Below are 20,280 nucleotides of genomic sequence, written 5' to 3' on the forward strand. Positions count from 1 at the left end.
TTGTTTTTAGATGGAGTTTTTATGTTGGGAATTTTGCCCTTGAGACACTGCCTAAAAAGATACTATGGGGGTAGCCAGTAGCTGAAATCCCAAAAGTGACAGATGAAGACCATCTCTGGCAAAGCATCGAGGTTTGTTGATCATGTCATCCCAGGCTGACTTGCTTAACCATTGATTGTTTCACAGAATGCCCAGATTTTGGGCTCCTGTTTTAAGTCTGTACCTCATAAAATTTATGTTTTTCTGACAAATCACTGAGGACTGAAGTCCTAAATAATTACACACATTTCAGGTTGAGTCTTAATATCATTCAGAAAATGCATGCTAATATGAAACCTTTTATTCAAGAAACTTTCTAAATTTATAAGAGCAATAGTTAAAATGTGTCTCTGTTTTTTGGTCCATTGTCCCCCATCATTTTTTGCTTTGACCAGATTTCTTGTTCTATGAGCTTGAGAGCTATGCTTAGATGACCTCAGTGAACACCAGAAACTGACACAGCAAGTGAAGCAACCTACCAGACCCAACTTTTTAACCAGAAGACACACCCTCATAGCTCTCATCATCTTCAATAGCACAGATGTAGTCTTCAACATTACAATTCACGCATCCTCATTTCATGGTCATTGCCCCATCCTTTTCTCTATTTTATGCCCTATTCCCAAAACAAAACCAATATCAACCTCCATCAGATCTAAATTCATTGCCAGTATTGGAAAACTATCTTCAGGACTTTCTGTTCTCATAACTGGACCCCTACTTTATAAACTACATATCCTAAAAAAAGCAGCTAAATTCCTTACAAATGCTCTGTCCAGTCTACAAGACAGATACTTTCCCTTAATCTGTAGAATTTCTAACTCCAAACCCCAAAAGTGTCCAACTCATTAGTTAAAATTCCCTCTTAAACTCTGGAATGAATACATGCACTCCTATAAATCTAGTCCCACTTCAGTACACAAACCTAAGGATCCCAGCTGGAATAAAAGCCATTAGAAAACACAAAAATCATTCCATGATACACCTTCAAAACTCTCTTATGTACAGCCCTAGGAAGTTTTGTTTTGTATAGACATCATTGACCTCATAGGGCTAAACCCTCCACAGGCTTCTACAAGAACTTCCTTCACCTTATGTGCAGATGATTTCCACAGACTGTTTGGTAACCTCCCCAAATGTGCTTTAAACACCTACACAAACACTCCCTCATCCCTCATAATATCTTCTTCTTCTCTTTCATTTCCAGCAGATATCACCCAAAGCTATATCCCTTTCTTGAAACAAATACAGATGCAATGTCCTTCAGGTATAGGCAGTCTGTATCCATGGCTTATATACCACTGTTGGACTTTATTGTTGCATGCCTAAAGCACACCTTTAATCTTGGTCTTACTACCAGCCCCATGCCTAATATATGGAAGTCTGCCAGAGTAAAACCACTTCCCAAACAAAAACACCCACTATCCCATCTCACTACTGTCCCATTTTCATCCTCCCATCCCATGTAACATTTTATAGAACATTATCTACCTTCAACTCACAGAATATCTAACTAAACACCCCCTATTCTCACAAAAACAACGTGGGTTCTGGTCAGGGAGGAGGGCAGTCATAACCAGGTATTCTTTGACCAACTAAAGTCTCATGTTAAAGGACCAAAGCATCTGATCTGATACAGTTTTATAGACCTTATCAGCGCCTTTGCATTCATTAATCAATCCTCTCTTATAATCAGCGTTTCAGAACTAGGTGTTAGCACTGATGTCATCCCTTGTTCCAGAGATATCTGACTAGTTATGATTTCGCAGTGAACTATAACTCCTGTACCTCTTTCTCCTCTCCACTACTGAAAGATGGACCTCAAGGATCTATTCTTGCCCCCCTCCTGCTCTCTTTATATAGCAATAAACTTGCATTAGCTCTTCTTCACCTTCCTGTCCCCTCATATGCAGATGACATGGTCCTCTGCTGCTGAAACCACCCCCTAGCTACCTCACAGCAAGATCTACAATCTTAATGACCTCAGTGAGTAGATTAGTTCTATAAACCTTATACCAAATATATCCAAAACTAAATGTATGCCTTTTGGTACTAAACAAAAACTCAGCAGATCCAGAAAACTTTAACAGCTTATGATCACAACAACCATCCCTAAGATCAAGTTTCTTGTTTCAAGTATTTTGGTTTCTGGTTACGTATGATCACAACACCCATCATTAAGATCAAGTTTTGTTTCAAGTATTTTGGTTTCTGGTTAGATCCTTCACTCAGATTCTACCTGCATCCTAATAATACATGCAAAAAAAAAAAACAACCTTCTGCTTTTCTGGGCACAAAAATAGAGCCCCCCCCCATTTCTCACAATCAGACAGATCTGCAACAGAGAAAGGAATTTTACTCCCTCAACTCAGATTCAGCCTCTCTCATCTATCAGCAGTCTCTACTAAAAATGGCACAACTATTCAAAGACAAGTAAACAAAATATGTAGATATATTACACACTCCCCAAGAAGTGAGTTTCCCTGTATAACACTAAAAAAGACAAATTGTGTCACAGTTAACCAAAGTACAGTCAAAGCTCCTAGGATTGCAACTGTTCATACTCCTACATGAACATACTCTCACTATTTTACCCTCAGATCTAATAAGACATACCCCAGGTCTATATCAGTATTTCGAAAATTTAATAGGTCGAATCACTAAATGTCGAACTGAAATGATCGACCTATTAAATTTTTGAATGCCCATAGGAAAAAAAAAACAAACAAAAAAAAAAACCTAAAGGATGTAGGCAGGGAGGCAAGGCCACCTGCACCTCCTACACCCCCCGCTACTTAAATATACCAACTCCGAGGCCACACTACATTGAAGTAAATGGAAATCTCCCCTTACGGAGATTTCCGTTTACCCATTTGATTTTCTGCACTTTCGGCATTCTCGAGGCAAAAATATCGGATTCGATATTGTCAGCATTCAAGATGCTGATATAGACCCCATATCCCCACATACAACCTATGATACCTGGACCACACGGCTCCTAATACACAAATCCCATACTCTAAGCAATATATGCCTGACCATGCATTCATTTCTTGGGGCAAACTGTGGGATTCCCTCTTATCTGAAATTAAAGACTCATCCTCTTATCCAAATTCTGCTCTCTACTAAAATGCCATTTTATTAACTAAGCAGAATGTCCCTGTTACCCCTCAGATTACATCACGTAAGTCTACTTTAACATTTCTCCACTCTATCTTAACCATTAAGATCCTTTGCTCCTGTTCAAGTCTCCCATTTATGTTACTCTAATTTCTCAAATGTATTTAAAGTTTTGTACATATTGTAAATAGATTGGGCTTATTATGTATTCTGTACATTATTTTACCATTGTATTATTTTATTGTCACTTATGTATTATTTTATTCTTGTCTCTTTTTTATGTCAGGTCAGTTTTCAACCCAGGGCTGAGACTGAAATAGGTCAGAATTGACCAGTGCTGTATGCCAGTAAACACATTCAAATAAATAAATAAATATATCGTGGACGGGTGCTGTGAAATCTGCACCTGGGCTCACAGGCATCAGCCTTTTTCCAGATGGTGGTAGAGCCTGAGGATGAGTATTGACAAGATGTGTGTAACTCTGGTCTGACCAGGCTTGTATATCCTATGATCATCAATAAGATTATAGATGGGCTTTTTAAAATGGTTTACTCAGACAGACTTGAAAGGTTTTCCATCTTCTTAGCACAATAGTATATTTTTTTGGGGCCATGAAAGACCTTCTCATCATTGAAAATATATGTCTTGACACATGAGTAAATCCATCAGCCTTTACAGTCATAGCAGGAACTACAAGAAATCATAACAGAGTACTTGGTCCATACTGTGGAGGGAAAACCCTGACTGTGGCCCAGATGTCTGGATGTCACGTAGCATCTCAGATGCTGGTGGAACTGATTGGGGTGGGTGGAAGAGAAGCTAAGGTCTGTGTCTGTATACCTATACATGGGGGGGGGGCACTTATGACCAGGAGGACACACTCTGTGCAAGTTCTGCGGTGGAGGTTTGAGACATTATGGAGACATTTTCTCAAAGAGAGATGGCAATTTCTGCAGGCTTACATCATTTATGGAAGTGAGTGACAGTTATTTTCTACGATCATTGGATGTGCAACTCCAGGAAATGTGTATGGGGACTCAGCCATAACAGAAAATCCATGAACCTGCCATCAATGATGGTGTACCTCCAGATACTCAAACTTCACCATGATGATGACAAATGAGCTGGACTGCTCTTACCCGTACAGGAGAAATCAGGTTAATTGGGTGGCTGGTTGTTGAAATTTGATGGAGAAGGCTGGATCTTGGAACCAAAAGGAAAAAAATAGCTCAATATGATACTCATTGTGTTTCAGGTGATTATATTACTAAACATGGTTGAGGCTTCCCTAAGGAAATTAAAATGCACCAGTGGCAAAAGGGGCAGATAAGGTTGAGGCTTCCTTAAGGAAAAGAAAATGCACCAGTGGCAAAGGGGCAGATAACACACCTGGTGTATGATTTAACCATCTAAGCTCAAATATACTTTCCTGGCACATTATCATTTCTAAACTCTGTTACAAAAATGCCTCGTTCCGTCTTCCTGGGAAAATGGTCTATGGTGTGGAAGGAAACCCTGACTATTCCAATGTACAAAAATGGGATTTGTTGCATTGTCAGTTACCACTCAATCTCTCCAACTTCCTTGTTTTTCAAATGTTTCAAAAGATGTCTTTTCAACTTCCTTGAGGGTAATCCCAGGCTGTGCTAGATACCTATCAATATGGCTTTATGAAAAACCTTTCTGCGTCTACCTGTCTAATCAGTTTAATGACTATGTTAGCAGTATTGTGCATAATGGGCTAGGCATTATTATGCTATATTTAGATACCACCAAAGCATTCAGTTGTGTGCTGCATTGAGTAATGATAACATGCATTATAGAATGCATGATGAAACTTGTTATTAATACCTTTATCTTAAACTGGATTAACTCATGGCTTTCTAACAATCAATTTTATGTAAAAAATTGCAGACATTACTCACACTGATATGATGTTTACTCAGAGGTCCAACGGTGGCTGTTTTAGGTCCAGCTCATTTCAACATGGCATTTTCCTTTCTGCCTACACATAAACATATTGGATTTACCAAACACACAGATGTTATCAAGTTAGCATCATTATTACAGTTATTACTAACATCACTGATTATACTGTGCTTATTAACTATCTTGTAATTGTTGCAAAAAGCATGAATAGCAAAGAGTTTAAAATCAGTTGTAGTTAACCCACCTCTCCAGAATAATTCTCTCACTTCTTTCTCTGCTACAAGTACCAAACTCTACCTCCTTCCAAACTCCCCATCCCTTTTCTCCTCTAAACCCCCTCCCGACTCTTACCCCTGAACTATCCTTTACTATTCCAATCTCCTCACCAGTAAACTGGTCAATAAAATACTGTTGCGGTCTTATCTCTCCTTTCACTGCCACCCAAACACTCCTTACTAGCTTCCTTTCTCTTTACTCAAAATTCAATTTCTCCTTGACTTCCTTCCTTAATATACATAGCTAGCCAACACTGTATATAATCTGTAATCAGTATTATTATTGTATACTCACTGTACATTATGTATTCTTTTTTCTGTGTACTAGCAAATATCTTTTTTGTATTCTTGGAACTTGTAAATATTTTGTAACTATGGAGCTTTTCTCCCTGGGTCTCCACTGAAAAAGGGCCTCAGCCCAGATGGACCAACCCGGTCAACAAATGTTAAATAAATAAAATAAATAAATAAATAATGTGATTTCACAACCTTTGGACTTCTGAAAATCAAACATGACATCTTCATAGGTTCATAGGTTCATAGGTTCATACTAGGCTATCTGCCCTAGGGCATTTATAAGCCTAGCCAGAGTGTGTTTGGCTTTCGCCACACATTTTAAATGAATTTTTCTATGCCCTTTTTCGAGGTTAGTATACTGTCCCTCTGTCTAACAGTGACACAGAAGTGATACCCAGGTTAAACCTACTATCTCCCATCCACTCATCAAGATTCCTCTTGAAGAGAGTCAATGAGGGACTCTGCCTAACCTGGACTGGGATTTTATTCCAGAGTGAAGTGAGCCTCTGGGTTATGAATCTGTCCCTCCAGCATGTCCTATTTATTTCAGTGCTGAGGTTCAAGTCTCCCGAGTGTGTAACTCGATGGGATTTGGATTTTCTGAGGTGCAGCATGTCCATTAATTCCAGGTTGGACATGGCTTTATACGTCAGGCACAGATCGCCTCTGAGCAGGCGGTATGCCACTGACTAGAGCTGGAGTTTCTTTAACCGGGCAGCATATGGCATCTGTTTGAGCGGGCACTTCTTACCTTTTTTTAAAAATATTGGTGTCTTCATCAACCCTAAACTGAATTTTAAAGCCAGGGCTTTATTGTTCAAATCTAAAACACAAAATGTATGTGGTAAAACTTTCATACATTTTCAATCAAGATCTTCAGCCTTACTTAATAAAATTATTTGTAACTTCAGCCAATAATTAACTCAAATTTTGTATCTGATGTTGTTGCCTTCATTTGCTCTTCAACCTACAGGTTTCGGATCCAAGCACCAGATCCAGCTCAGCCACATACCAAAGCTTCAGGGTCTCACATCCGAGCTCCTCCCCTACCCTTGACGATCCTCTCCTCCAAATCCCTCAGATCTAATTTGATGTGCTTCACTTTGCATGGGGTATCTTGCTCTCTGAGTTCCTCAGTGTGTTTCTGTGAGTCAATGACTTCCTTTTTTATCTATTCTTGCCATATATTGATAACTTACCTTTATAAGTATATCTAACAGCTTTCCCTCTTTGCCTCAGTTATTGTAATTTCCAGGTTTTCTATGTAGAATTTTGCCTAGTGCTTTTCGCTTCCCTTCCCTACAGTTGAGAGTTTGGCATAATGGTTAAGGTATTTACCTTACAGGCACAAGGATCAGGGCTTGATTCTCACAGGGGGGTAATTTGCTAGGCTTAAAATGGCTCACAAAGGCAGTTAGCCTAGTACTAGTCTATGATGAGTCTACCCTTTCTTCCTGTTCTAAAAAACTTTCTAAACCTTTTTTTTCTCAGTTTAGACTTGTCTTATTAATTTCCTGTTGCTAGTTGTGTCTATGTGTGTGCACCATGAGCTGTTTGATTGTTGTAGCCATGTCAGATCCTAAACCTGCTGGCTTCAAAAAATTGTAGCACTTGTGGGCACAAAATCCCACTTTCAAATGCCCACTGTGAATGTGTAATTTGTCTTGGTGCTGCTCATCTCAATTCTGATTGCTCAATTTGTGCTGATTTTAACCAGCAGGCACTTATAGATAGGCACAACAAACATTTTAAAAGGTCTTCTGCCTAGCTCTTCCTTTGCAGCCTCTCCATCCTCTTCAGGGGCTCAACCCCCCATGAAAAAAACATAAGTAATTGAAGAGATGCCTGTGTAGATCACACCACTCGGGGGAACCTCCCACCAAGACTATCAAACCTATAAAGCCGAGCTCTTTGGCTCCTATCATCATCCAGGCCTCCCCTCCATGCTGGAGCAAAGCTTGTCTCAGGATCCAGTGACAGTGAGACCCAGGTCCCCTCTCCTGCAACATCACAGACCCAGTTCCAGGCCTGCTTCTGTCACCTCTTCCATTAGGTCTTCCCAAGGTCTTTCTGAAGCCAAGGTAGACAACATGATGGTCAAGTTTCTCAAGGCACAAATCCAGCTGGGATCTTACATGGTCCATCCCCTCCTGGATTTGCAAGCAATGTTCCAAACTTTACCCCTATTTCTCCTTCTTCGATCTGACCTCAGGTTTTAGAGTTATCGGGCCAAAGCCTTCTTGGAGTCAAGATGTAGGAGCTGGCAGGTACAGCCATCTCACCTCTGGCAGTCTCCCTGTATCACCCGGGTCCAACTGTTTTAGAGGAGAGCAGTTCTCAAAGCCATAGCTTCTGCACCAGGTCCAAGTGGTTGACATCAGCAACAAAGTTCTCAGAGCTGTCTCTTTCCTTCAGAGCTTCAGCGTTCAATAACTCATCTCCAACACCTCACTTGGATCTGGGCCTGTTGGGATTCATGGAGCTTCCCTGTCCACAGCTTTGGCTCCAGAGGGGGTGCCCGCACTGTCTCACTATCTCTTGGTGATCAAAGTGGTGGAGAGGGTTCGCTCTGTACCCAGAAGAGCCTTGACTCTTCCTGCTTCAGAACCTGGCCTCCCTCCAACTGCTTTTGTGCCTGAGATCTCTATTCTGTCTCCGCCGGGACAGCCTGCCCAAAATAACTTCAAATCTACTTCCTTCTTGGAACCCCCTGAGACTTCCAATGCCTCCCTGGAGCCCTCCACTGAGGAGGTGCTTCAGAAACATCAGTGCAAAAGGAGGCACTCAGATTCCCCTTTGGAATCTCTCACAGAAGATACCGATCTTGATGAAGGGGAAGGGTCCCCCAGATCACCACCCAAAGTTATCTCCTTCACAGACATCATGGAAATCCTGTTCCAAAAGGGTGGTTGGTCTTCCCAAAACCCTAACCCAGAGGAATCCATGTTTCTGGAAGCCTTAGGAGAAGGCCCATCTACTTTTTGGCTACACCCCCCTGCAGATCCCCATATTGATCTTGTGTCCTGCAGGGAATGGAAGGAACCAGACACAGTGGAACCTATCCCCAAGTCACCCAACAAGGTCCTTAGTGCCTCTGCTGACTGTCTCCACTGGACTAAAGGTGTTCCCATCAATGCCATAGTAGTCGCAGCCACCACCAAAGAGGAGCTGGCCCAACAGAGCTCCACTGTTCATCCCCTAACAGAGAGTCCAGGGCATTGGACAGATTCAGGAAGTGGGTTTATGCTTCAGCAGCCTTTGCATTATGAGCACTGATCTTCTTGGCACATGTAACCAGGCTACATAGGGACTTGGTTAAGGATCTCTCTAGCTCTGTCACAGGGTCCATGTCTGCCAAAGAACAGAACACTTTTTCCTCCAGACTGGCCACCCTTCAGTCTATTTCAAACACATCCATGAGGTTGATCTCTCATGTGGCAGAAGGTGCCTCACTGGTGGCCATTTCAGGCATTGCTACCAGACGCTATGCATGGATGTGGCTGTGTGACTTCTCAGAACACTGCAAGGCATCCCTCACAAATGCCCCTTTCGACAGAAAGACTTTCTTCAGTTCATTGGTTAAAGACACCCTCTCCCAAAGTGAAAAGGATGAAAACACCTTGTCTGCTGTCAGGGTCTGCCTCTCTACCCCACAATGGACCTTTTCCAGGAAGCAAAGTGAAGGCAAGAAGCTGTGGTTCTGAAAATCTCAAGTTCCTTTTCAGGATTCACAGGGAGACCTTCCCCACAGAGGGAGAGGGGAAATGGTTATAATAGCAGATGCTGCCCTTGTGGCAGTGGGGGTCTGATGAATCAAGGGTCTTAGGATACCTTCTTGGACAGAACCAATCAGTGATCCTGAGTGATTGCCCAGCTGCTCATCTCTGGAGGCAGTTGGGGGCATTTGTCTTTACATACAACTACCTGGGAAGCCATCATGAAAGATTGTTGGGTATTAAAAAAATATGCCCAGAGGCTATTCAATACCCTTTTTCAAAAACTCTCTCCAAGCAAAACCCTTCCCAATGTTCCACTCAATCAGAGGGTGGCTGCAGCCTTAGAAATTTTGAAGCTGCTTTTAAAAAGAGTCATCCAAAGTGTTCCCCCATACCAACTGAGATCAGGCATCTGCTCCAGATTCTTTTTAGTGCCCAAAAAGATGGGAGACCTTAGGCCCTTTCTGGACCTTACCACTCTCAAGAAATCTGTTGCCAATTCAAAGTTTTGAATGATCACAATACAGTCCATTCTGCCCTTTCTGCAGAAGGACAGCTGGATGTGCTCTATAGACCTTCAGGACATGTACTATTACATCCTCTGCTTCCAGCTAGGAGCCAATCATTATCAGTTCAGGGTACTGCCCTTTGGTCTCACCACACCCCCCAGGGTATTCACCAAATGCATGGCAGTCATGGCAGCTCACTGGAGACTGCAAGGATCTCAGGTGCTTCTATGGCTAGATGATTGGCTCCTAACTGCTCCTACCAGACATTGACTTCTAGAAGCCAGAGATTTCTTACTCCACCTAGCCTCAACCTTGGGCATTTCAATCAACCTATAAAAGTCTCATCTTCACCCAATCCAAGTCATAGACTTCATTGGAGCCCATCTGGACACCATTTAGTTTCTAGCTCTTCTTCATCTGGACAGAATGTCCTCCTTTTGGGCTCATGTCAGACAAATAATGGACATTCCTTCACCACCAGCAAGTCTTGTCCTAATGCCTTTGGGGTCCATGGTGGCCATGATCATGTTGGTGCCATTAGCTTGCCTACTCATAAGAATACTTCAGTTGTCCTTAGGAGTACAATGGTCTCTTCTGCTCACCCATCCTGTGGTGGATCCATTCCAAGGATCTTCTCCAGGACCGCTTGTTTATCTTAGCCACTCCCACAGCCACCTTGACAAGGGATATTTCCCAGTTCAAGGGGGGGGCATTATCTGGGACAAATGGTCCAAGGCACGTGGTCTTCCCTAGAGACTAATCTGTATATAAACATTCTGGAAATGAGAGTGGTGCTTCTTGTGTTCCAAGCCCTTCATTCCTCTCTTCCAACAGGAACTATTGCTATTCAGTCAGACAACATGTCAGTGGTCTGGTACATCAACAAGCAAGGAGTTACCAGGTCTTACTCACTGAGTCGAGATGCCATGAGGTTGTGGCAAAGGGTGGTTTCTTCCAGCTGCTTTCTCACAGCAATGCACATTCTGGCGAAGTCAAACATCTTGGCGGACAGGCTCAGCAGGACCATTCTGATGCCTCAAGAGTGGTCTCTGAATCCTTCAATGGCAAATACGATCTTCCAGAGATGGGGTCAACCTTGCTGTGATCTTTTTGCCTCTTCCTCCAACACCAAGTGCAGCAAGTTCTTTGTGCTGATCTCTCCCCAGAGATAGTCACTAAGAGATGTTCTAGTCCATGCTTGGCCCCCTGGTCTGCTCTTTGCCTGTCCCCTCTTCCTCTCATTCCCAAATTTCTACAAAAAGCTCAGAGGTCGAAGTTTCTGACCTGGACAATCATTTTCTTGGTGGTTATTACTTCATCCAAAGGAGTATATGAATTGTAGGCCTTGTCTTGCAAGCCTTCATATTTAACTTTTCACAAGGATAGAGTAACTTTGCACACTAACTCTTCCTTTCTGCCCAAGGTTGCTTCTGAGGATATCATAAACCAAGTTATCAATCTGCCTATATTCTTTCCTAAATTTCAAAACAGAGAAGAGTTCCTACTTCATACATTGGATGTACACAGAGAACTCCAGTTTTATTTGGATAGAACTAAAGCTTTAGGAAATCTGACCAACTTTTTGTTTCCTTTTCCAAGTCCAGGTTGGGTAAACCAGTTTCTAAGCTTACCCTGGCTCATTGGACTACCAGTTGCATTAAACGTTTGTATTCTACAAAGGGCATCCCTTATCAAGTCACTTTGAGGCTCATGCTACTAGATCTGTCTCCACTTCTTCAGCTTTCTGGTCGAAGCTTCTCCTTGATAAAATTTGTGCTGCAGCTACTTGGTCAAACAATCATACCTTTCTTTCACATTTCAAACTAGACTTTATTTCCAGGAACAGGGCATCTTTTGGTTCTCCTGTGCTGAGGAATAGCCTTCCTTAGGGGCCACCCAAGTTCTTTTGTAGCTGGGGCCTCTGTCCCCCAGGTTGAAGAGCAAATGAAGGCAGCAACATCAATAAAGAAGTTACATACTCACCATAATGGTTCCATCTGTATTGTTGCCTCTCATTTGCTGTTCAATCTTACCTCTCTCTGTCCTCCTGTCCTTGGAAGGAACTAACAGAATATTTTTGTTTGGACAAATACTTCTTTCTGTTTGAGCTCCTGAACTGTTCCTTCATGACTTCTACTAATGCCTCTAGGTTATTTATTGATACCTGTATAAAGTGACAATATAACTTTATGCAGCAAACTCGATTTGAAGAATTTGAAGGAGAGGAACATCATGGGTAGGGGATGAGCTTAGATGTGGGAACCTGAAGTGTTGGCATGTGGTCGAGCTGGATCTGATGGTTGGATCTGAAACCTGTAGGTTGAAGAGCAAATGAGAGGCAACAACACAGATATAGCTTTATGGTGTGTATATAACTTCTTTTTTTCTCCAACTCTAAGGCTGTTTTAATTTTTCTTGAGGGTGTAGAAAGAAAAGTTAACAGATGTCTGCATAATGTTCAAGATCATAACTATTCTGATAGACCTTAACCATTGTGCTTATGTTCCATTCATTAAGACTTTATGGTATGCAGATTATCCTTAGGGTTCAAGGCTTTTCATAATGGGTACTTAAGGATCTTGATGGGTTTTGAGTTAATTTCATCTGAAGTATTGTTATGGGATAGTAATCCTTGTTACTTGGCTCTTGTAAAACTGTAAGGCATATCAAATTAGCTTCTGACAACATTGTTCATTTATGACTAAAGTCCCAGTTCATATGCGTAACTCCAGTTCTATAAATCCATTTGAGATGTCATTATATTCTTGGGTACTGTAGGCCATAGATTCATGAGTACATAGGTAGTTACTTGCAGTCCAGGAGACCAGTAAGGAGTCTATTCCAAATTTGCATTGCCTCCCCCACCCAAAGCACTGTCTGGTTAAATGAATTGCTCAAGGTCCTGCAATAGCCGAATCAGGGCTCTGGGAATCAAACCCTGTACCACAGGAAGTCGATCATCAGCAGTTCATAGCCTTAACCCTTATAGGTTCATAGGTTCATAGGTAGGTACTAGGCTATCTGCCCGAGGGCATTTATAAGCCTAGCCAGAGTGTGTCGGCTTTCGCCGCCCCATTGATTAATTAACTGATCCTCTGTCAAGCAGAGCCAATTAAGTGATCCCAGGGGTGTATTTTCTGTTACCCATCCACTCGTCAAGGTTTCTTTTGAAGAGTGTTAGTGAGGGGCTCTGCCTGATGTAATTTGGAATTTTGTTCCAAAGCATGGGGAGTCTCTTTGACAGGAATCTAGCCCTTCAGCATGTTCTATTTATTGTTGTGGTGAGGTTTAGCTCACTAGAGCGCATAGCTCGCAGTGACTTGGACTTCTTTAGGTGGAGCACGTCCATCAATTCTGAGTTGGACATGGCTTTGTAAGTCAGGCAGAGATCACCTCTGAGTAAGCAATATGCCACTGAGTACAGCCAGAGTTTCTTTCAGTCGGGCTGCATAGGACATATGTTTGAGGCCAGTAATCCTCTTGGTGAGGTACTTTTGTGGTCTTTCCAGCTGTTGGAAGTGTCTTGTGAGATACATCACAAATGGGTATTGTACTCTATGATGGGTCTAATGAGTGACGAGTAGAGGGGCACTATAACTTTTTTATTTCTAGATGCGAACCCTTTAGTAAATAGATGGGCCACATAGAAGGATTTCCTAACTACTTTGGCAATATGATTGTCAAAGGAGAGATTACTATCTATCTGGGTCCCCAGATCTCTTATTACCTCTTCTGTAATAAGGGGGTTGCCACCTATGTGGTAATTCGTGGGTGTTTTGTTTTTCCCAAATGGGATGACTATGCATTTTTTGGCATTTAGCTTAAAGCCATGACTTTGACACCAGTTGTCCGTCTCAGTAAGGCCCTTTTGGAGGATGTCCGTGTCAGCCGGAGAGTCAATTATGGCTCCCAGTTTGCAGTTATCAGTGAACTTGGTTAATCATAGTCCTCCTGTGTTTGCCTGTACTTCCGAGAAGTATATGCCAAACAGTAGAGGTCCCAGGACCAAGCCTTATGGCACACCAATTGTGACTGGTTTAGAGTCAGACCTGGAGCCTGCTATTCTTACCGTGTGAGTTCTGTCTGTAAGCCAGATGGCAACCCATTTCATCACGTAGGGGTTTATGTTCAGGCTGGTGAGTTTTTCTGAATTACCCGAGTGGGGAATGGTGTCAAAAACATTGGCGAGGTCAAGGTAAGCAATGTGAACCACCTTTCCTTCATCTATGGCCTTGGTGACTGTCTCGAAGAAGTCAACCAGGTTTAATAGGCATGATCTGCCCTTAACAAAGCCAAACTGGGTCGGGTCAAGTGTTTGGAGGTTCCCAATGTCTTTGTTAATGAGTTACATGATGATATGCTCCATAGCCTTGCAGACTAGGCTAGTCAGGCTTATGAGGCAATAGTTACTAGGGTCAGTTCTGGCCCCTCCTTTGTGGAGAGGAATAACCGTTGCTGTGCACCATTCTATGGGCACGTAGCATGTGGAGAGGCTGATGGTGAACAGCGTGTTTAGGTAGGAGGTTAGTTTGGTCTGTAGTTTGTGCATGACACAGCCTGGGACACCATCTTGTCCCATTGATGCTGTGTTTTTGTCTTTTGATAGGGCTGTTTTCACCTGTGCATCTGTGATTTTTTGGGACACTACACTTTTCCGGTATTGTTGTGGGTCCTTTTGCAGGTGAGAGGGGGGTGAAGTTTGCACTGAATCTATCTGCCAGGATGTTGGCAATATCAGTAGGTTCAGTATATGTTGTGCTATTTTACACTAGTTCAGTGCATATCTGCGAGTTGCCACTTGGATTCTTAACATAGCTAAAGAAGGCTTTGTGATTATCTTTTGAATCCTTGGCTATTTTTCTTTTGAAGTTAGCCTTGGAGGATTTTATGAGGGACCTTAGTATCTTACTGATACTGATCAGGCATGTCTTTCCTTCTTGGGATTTGATTTTTTTCTGAACTAGTTTCCTTCTTCTATTGTATAGCCTGTTTATTGTAGGGGTCCACCAAACTGGTTTCCTTCTCTTAGAGGAGTGAGTCTTGGTTTTGCTAGGGATGAGACGATCCATGCATCCTTGTAGGTGCTTACAGAGTGCATTTGTAAAGGTTTCTGCATATTGGGCCATGTTATCCTTTAGCGTGGGGGGCTGTGAAACTTACCACCTCTGTCTTAAGTAAGAGGAAGTTTGCTGTAGAAAAGTTTTTTACTGTGGTTTCCTTAGTTGGGGGTGGTGGTGGGATGTGAATATCCAGAGTGATTAGTTTATGGTCTGATCTAACCAGTGACGGGTTGACGTCCGGTGTGGAACACCTGTCGCCCATGTTGGTGATGATCAGGTCCAATATGTTTTCACCTCTGGTAGGGGAGTTTACCAGCTAATCCAGGGCATTTGAGTTGATGATTTTCAGGAAGCACTGGACCTGGGAATTCGTACTTGAGTAGTTTTCTCAGTGAATGCTAGGGTAATTGAAATCGCCCAATATCAGGGTGTTCGGTAGAACCATCATGTTTTCCAGTGTCTCCAGAAAGGTGGAGTGGTAGTCCTGGGTCATGGAGGGTGATCTGTAGCAGGCCACAATTTGCATTGCAGATTTGCCTGATGTTAGTTGCACATGGATGATCTCAGTGGTATCATGTTGCGCCACTAACCTGGAGGTGTAGGTATCCTTGATGAATATGGATACACCCCCTCCTTTTGTGTTTCGGCCCGTGTTCTGTGGCCAAAACGTGTGGTATGAGTTGTAGTCCAGTAGTGCTGGGGTGCTCTCTGGAGCCTTGAACCAGGTTTCAGTTACTGCACAGATGTTGACATTCTCGATACTGAGGAGTGCTTCGAGCACGTGCATTTTGAGATATAAACTCCTGGCGTTGAGTAGCATAACCCTCATATTTTTGTTAATTGTGCTATTTACAGAGGTGGGTTTGACTTTTGAGTCTTGCCTAAAAAAGGCACTATGGGGCCAGCAAGAGCCTTGGCCAGTATCCAAAAGCCTAGAGGTGACAGGTGCAAGCATCTCTTGCAAAGCAGCGTGGCTTGTTGAGCATGTCGTCCCAGGCTGACAGACACTGGATCCCCTTTGAATGACACCAGAAGCTTAGCTAATTGTTGAAATTGATCATTTTTTCTTTATACTGAGGTATCATTCTTGGTGAGGGCAGGATGCTACTCAGGGTCAGGGTCATACCAGCCTGGGCTGCATGATCAGAGAACTCTTCCATGTCTCTTTTCATGTAGTCCAGGGAGGTACATCTCAGGTCATTCACACCAACATGAACAATGACAGAGTCATATTTGTACTTGTTCTGGAGTGGCCTGAGTGCTTGTGTTATGTGCCGGATTCTGGCTCCCGACAGGGAGCTCACAGTAACCTTCTGCTTGTCCAGCTTAGTGAGTGGGACATCAGTGTGCCTGACTATAGAGTCACCTATTACTAGTGTGTTAGGTATGTTATTTTAAGGGCTGTGATTGTGCGGCACACTGATTTTGTGTTTTATGTGTTGTCTGGTTTGTGACGGGAAGTGCAGGTTGTTTGGGTGTCTGCTTTGGAGGTCTCTGATGCTTTTGCAGGTTTTTATTTAGAGCCTCCGAGTATGATTTTGTGTATTTATGTGTATTTTTTGCTAGTGCTATTTCAGTAGGTCTGTGTGTGGCTGGAGGTGTGGTGCAAGTGTTAACCTTCTCCTTTTGACTGTCTGTTCCAGTCTTGGGTGGAGACAGCTTAGCTTCCAGTTTGGCTGTATAATTGCATCTCTTGCATATGTTAGTGTTTTGTGGTAGGAGGAGAGGGTTGACTGTGTACATGAGGCAGTTGTAACATTGCCTCAGGATACCCAGATTCACCAGCTGGACTGGAGACTGCACCTGAAGTTGCCCTTTGGTCATGCCTGAATAGTAGGGTGAGCTGCTTAGTCGCTTGGTTGGTGAGGGGTGAATAAAGAGCTTTGCCCTGCTGGGCAATCAGTGTCAGGGTATATTAGTGCTTGCTATTAGGTATGAGAAAGTGCTGGGCTGTAAGATGCTTTTTGAGCATTTAGGTTGAGAGTTAGACTAGTTTCAAGGGAAAAACTGAAGAGGAGACTTAGTGGAGCCGGGAATAATTTAACTGTTGCTAACCAGCACTGCCAGGTATGCAAAACCATGCAAATGTGGTTTTTATAGTAGGGAAATGAAAGATATAGAAATTAGCCCAAAATGGCCAATAAACTACTAACTTAGAGACTGGAACCACTCCTCCAGGTACAGATAGATTGCTCAAAGCTCCCATCTCTCACAGGTTAACAGAGAAACTTCCTTTTATCCAAGTAAGGTATGGGCAACTCAGAAACTAGTATCACAGCCCTAAATTCAGCACTAGCCTGAAAACTGGACTATACTAGCTTAGAAAGGTGGGAAACAAGGAATTTATTTATTTATTTATTTTTTTTAAAGATAGGGCAAAAACAGTGAAAAATACACTTAAAACAACTTTAAACGAATACAAACAATCAGAAAAGGCTATTACACTTTAGTGTGTAGCCTACAACAGTTAAACAAATTATTGAAACAAAAACGACTTTTTAAGAGTGCAGGCAGTCAAATAAGTACAATATGTGAAAAAAAACAAGCTTTTAAATCACAATAAATGCTGGAAAATCTGTGTTTAGGTGGAAAACAGTTAAGTACAGCAAGAAAGTACAGAAAACTGATACTTAATCACTCCAAAGTCTCTCTTCTAAGCTAGAAGGCTTGTATCAGTTTAAGGCTTTCTAGTGGTACCCAGTAGGTTAGTTACAGGAAAGATGGGAAACAAGCACAGATGTGGTCTTTTAAACCAGAAAGTTGAAAGAGATGGACAAACTGTCCAAATGGTCAATAAATGACAAATTCTGGGCCAAGAACCTCTCCTCTCATGGTAGATAGGCTACCTAATGCTTACCACTCTCACTCATAAGGCTTTCCTCCAACACAGAAAGATTTGCGGGGCTCAGAAGCTTACCAACAGTCCTGGATACAGCAACACTGTATCTGGATTAGGGTAGTTACAGGAAAGGTGGGAAACAAGCGCAAGTGCAGCTTTTAAACCAGAACGTTGAAAGAGATGGAAAACAACTGCCCAAAGGGCCAATTGCTACAATTTCTGGGCCAGGAACCACTCCTCTTGTGGTAGATAGGCTACCTAATGCTTACCACTCTCACTCATAAGCTAGAAGGCTTTCCTCCAACACAGAAAGGCTTGGGGCCTCAGAAGCTTATAAAGAGTCCTCGATACAGAAAATCTGTACCTGGACTAGACTAGTTACAGGAAAGGTGGGGAACAAGTACAAAAGTAGGCTTTTAAGCCAGCAAGTTGAAAGAGATGGAAAACTGCCCAAACGGCCAATAAATTATAATTTCTGGGCCAGAAACCACTCCTCCTGTGGTAGATAGGTTACCTAGTGCTTACCACTCCAACTGATAAGCCAGAAGGCTTCTCTCCAACACAGAAGGGCTTGGTGGGGGGCTCAGAAGCTTACCAACAGTCCTGGATACAGCAAATCTGTACCTGGACTACACTAGTTATAGGAAAGGCAGGGACCAAACGCAAAATGGGCTTTTAACCAGAAAGTAGAAAGAGATGGAAAAACTGTTCAAACGGCCAATGAACTACAATTTCAGGGCCAAAACCCACTCTTCCCATGGCAGATAGGCTACCTAGTGCTTACCACTCCCACTGAAAAGCTAGAAGGCTTCCCTCCAACACAGAAAGGCTTGGGGGGGCTCAGAAGCTTACCAACAGTCCTGGATACAGCGAGTCTGAATCTGGACTTGGCTAGTTACAGGAAAGGCTTGAAACAAGCTTAGAATTTTTTTTTTTTGTTACAGAAAAGCGGCTAAAACAGCAGTAAATACAATTCAAATTGTAGTGCAGGCCAGCACACCTGAGTGTGTAGCAACACTACGGCAAATACAGTTCAAATAAATGCAATTAGATTAACAAATGACTAGAAAACAATTGCAGAAGGTAGTAAATTAGAAGGCTACTAACAAGCAGTAATAAGTGCAAAGTAAGAGCGACTGAACAGATAACAGCATGCAGAAGAGCAACTAAGTGGTTGGTGCACACTGCCAGACCAGAATCAAACCTGGGGCCATACATACTCAAAGCCAACACTATCCATATTGTTTAGCCAAACTGGTATGTATACTCAAAAAATGCGGAGTCTGTATTCTAGCATGGCCTCATATGAACTATGAAACATATCTTCAGCTGCAGCTGCAACATCATATTTCATATACATTTACTGCAACATTTGAATACTTCTGAAGGGAATCCTTATACTCTGGATATAACAGCAACCCATGGAGAGCAATAAGATGATTCCTAAATTCTTCCAAAAGTCACGTTTAACAATTTTAACTATAGTTAAAGAAGACTGTTATGATAACACACCAGTCAAGACTTCTGGATTTTCTCAAATACTGTGATAGCTGTAGCGCTGAGGTATGCAACAAAACTGAGCAATACAAAGAATTCTAGTGCGGGCTTTGATGAAGGACCTGCTGATGATATTATTATTCATTGTCAACAAGAGTCCCGAAACACAAGAAGGTCAAACCATCTCCATAGACCCTCTATGCCTTCACGGTCCTGGAGGATTGGTGAGCCACCATTTCAGCAGTCTAAAGAGTAACCACAGTCAGTTGACTTTATTGGTATAACCAGATGAAAACACATGAAGGAGGGCAAGTCAACGGTGAGTTTACAGAGACGCAACAAGGCCAGAAGCATGACCCCCCCCCTCTCATCGCTAAGTGCCTGAGCGATCTAACGGCAGCTGGCCAACTGTATAACTTACCATGTTTTGTAGCACTGTGCATGGTGTATCTGAACTGCTAGCTCATACAACACTGCTTTTGGTGTCTACTTCTTACAGCATTATATTATGGTATGTATCAGTTTGTCATTCTCAATACTATTTAATGTTTGAATTTCTTATTTTTTTTTGATTGCTTCAGGCTCCTCGCTCTGTTTGCAGTGAGAGCTGCTCACACGGATACAGAAAACTAGTTCACCGTGGACAGCCAGTCTGCTGCTATGACTGCATCCTCTGTTCAGAAGGAGAGATTTCAAATCAGAGTGGTAAGTCTTGTTGAATGTTCAAATGTTGATAACTGGAACTGAGAAGTGGGTACTATGTTACATAGTATGTAGAAAGTGACTTAATGTGACAAATAATAAATGTAATATTTAAACAACAGTTAAATGGAATACTATGCAAAGGAACTGATACATTAAGTGTTTGCAGGATAGGATGACCTCATTTAAATCCCCATGCTTTGGGTATGGGAATCCATAGCCAGTAACTGCAGGGGTCATAAGCAATTTACTAGTACAGAGTCACATGACAAGGAGGAGGTGTTATACTGTACAAG

At 42.4% G+C, this 20,280-nt stretch overlaps 1 protein-coding gene across 1 annotated transcript in view; it reads left to right on the forward strand.

Annotated features, from left to right (window-relative positions):
• Positions 1 to 20,280, forward strand: part of LOC122815495 (vomeronasal type-2 receptor 1-like) — a gene marked incomplete at its 3' end in the record, with an annotated part of 397,765 nt that overhangs the window by 336,245 nt on the left and 41,240 nt on the right. The window contains exon 6 of the mRNA XM_044088044.1: positions 19,864 to 19,987. Coding sequence (XP_043943979.1) covers positions 19,864 to 19,987 — 124 coding nt within the window. The remainder of the gene's footprint in view (positions 1 to 19,863; positions 19,988 to 20,280) is intronic.

This window comes from Protopterus annectens, chromosome 1.part1 (genome assembly GCF_019279795.1).
Source record: "Protopterus annectens isolate FY-2018-M chromosome 1.part1, PAN1.0, whole genome shotgun sequence".
NCBI classification, from domain to species: Eukaryota; Metazoa; Chordata; order Ceratodontiformes; family Protopteridae; genus Protopterus; species Protopterus annectens.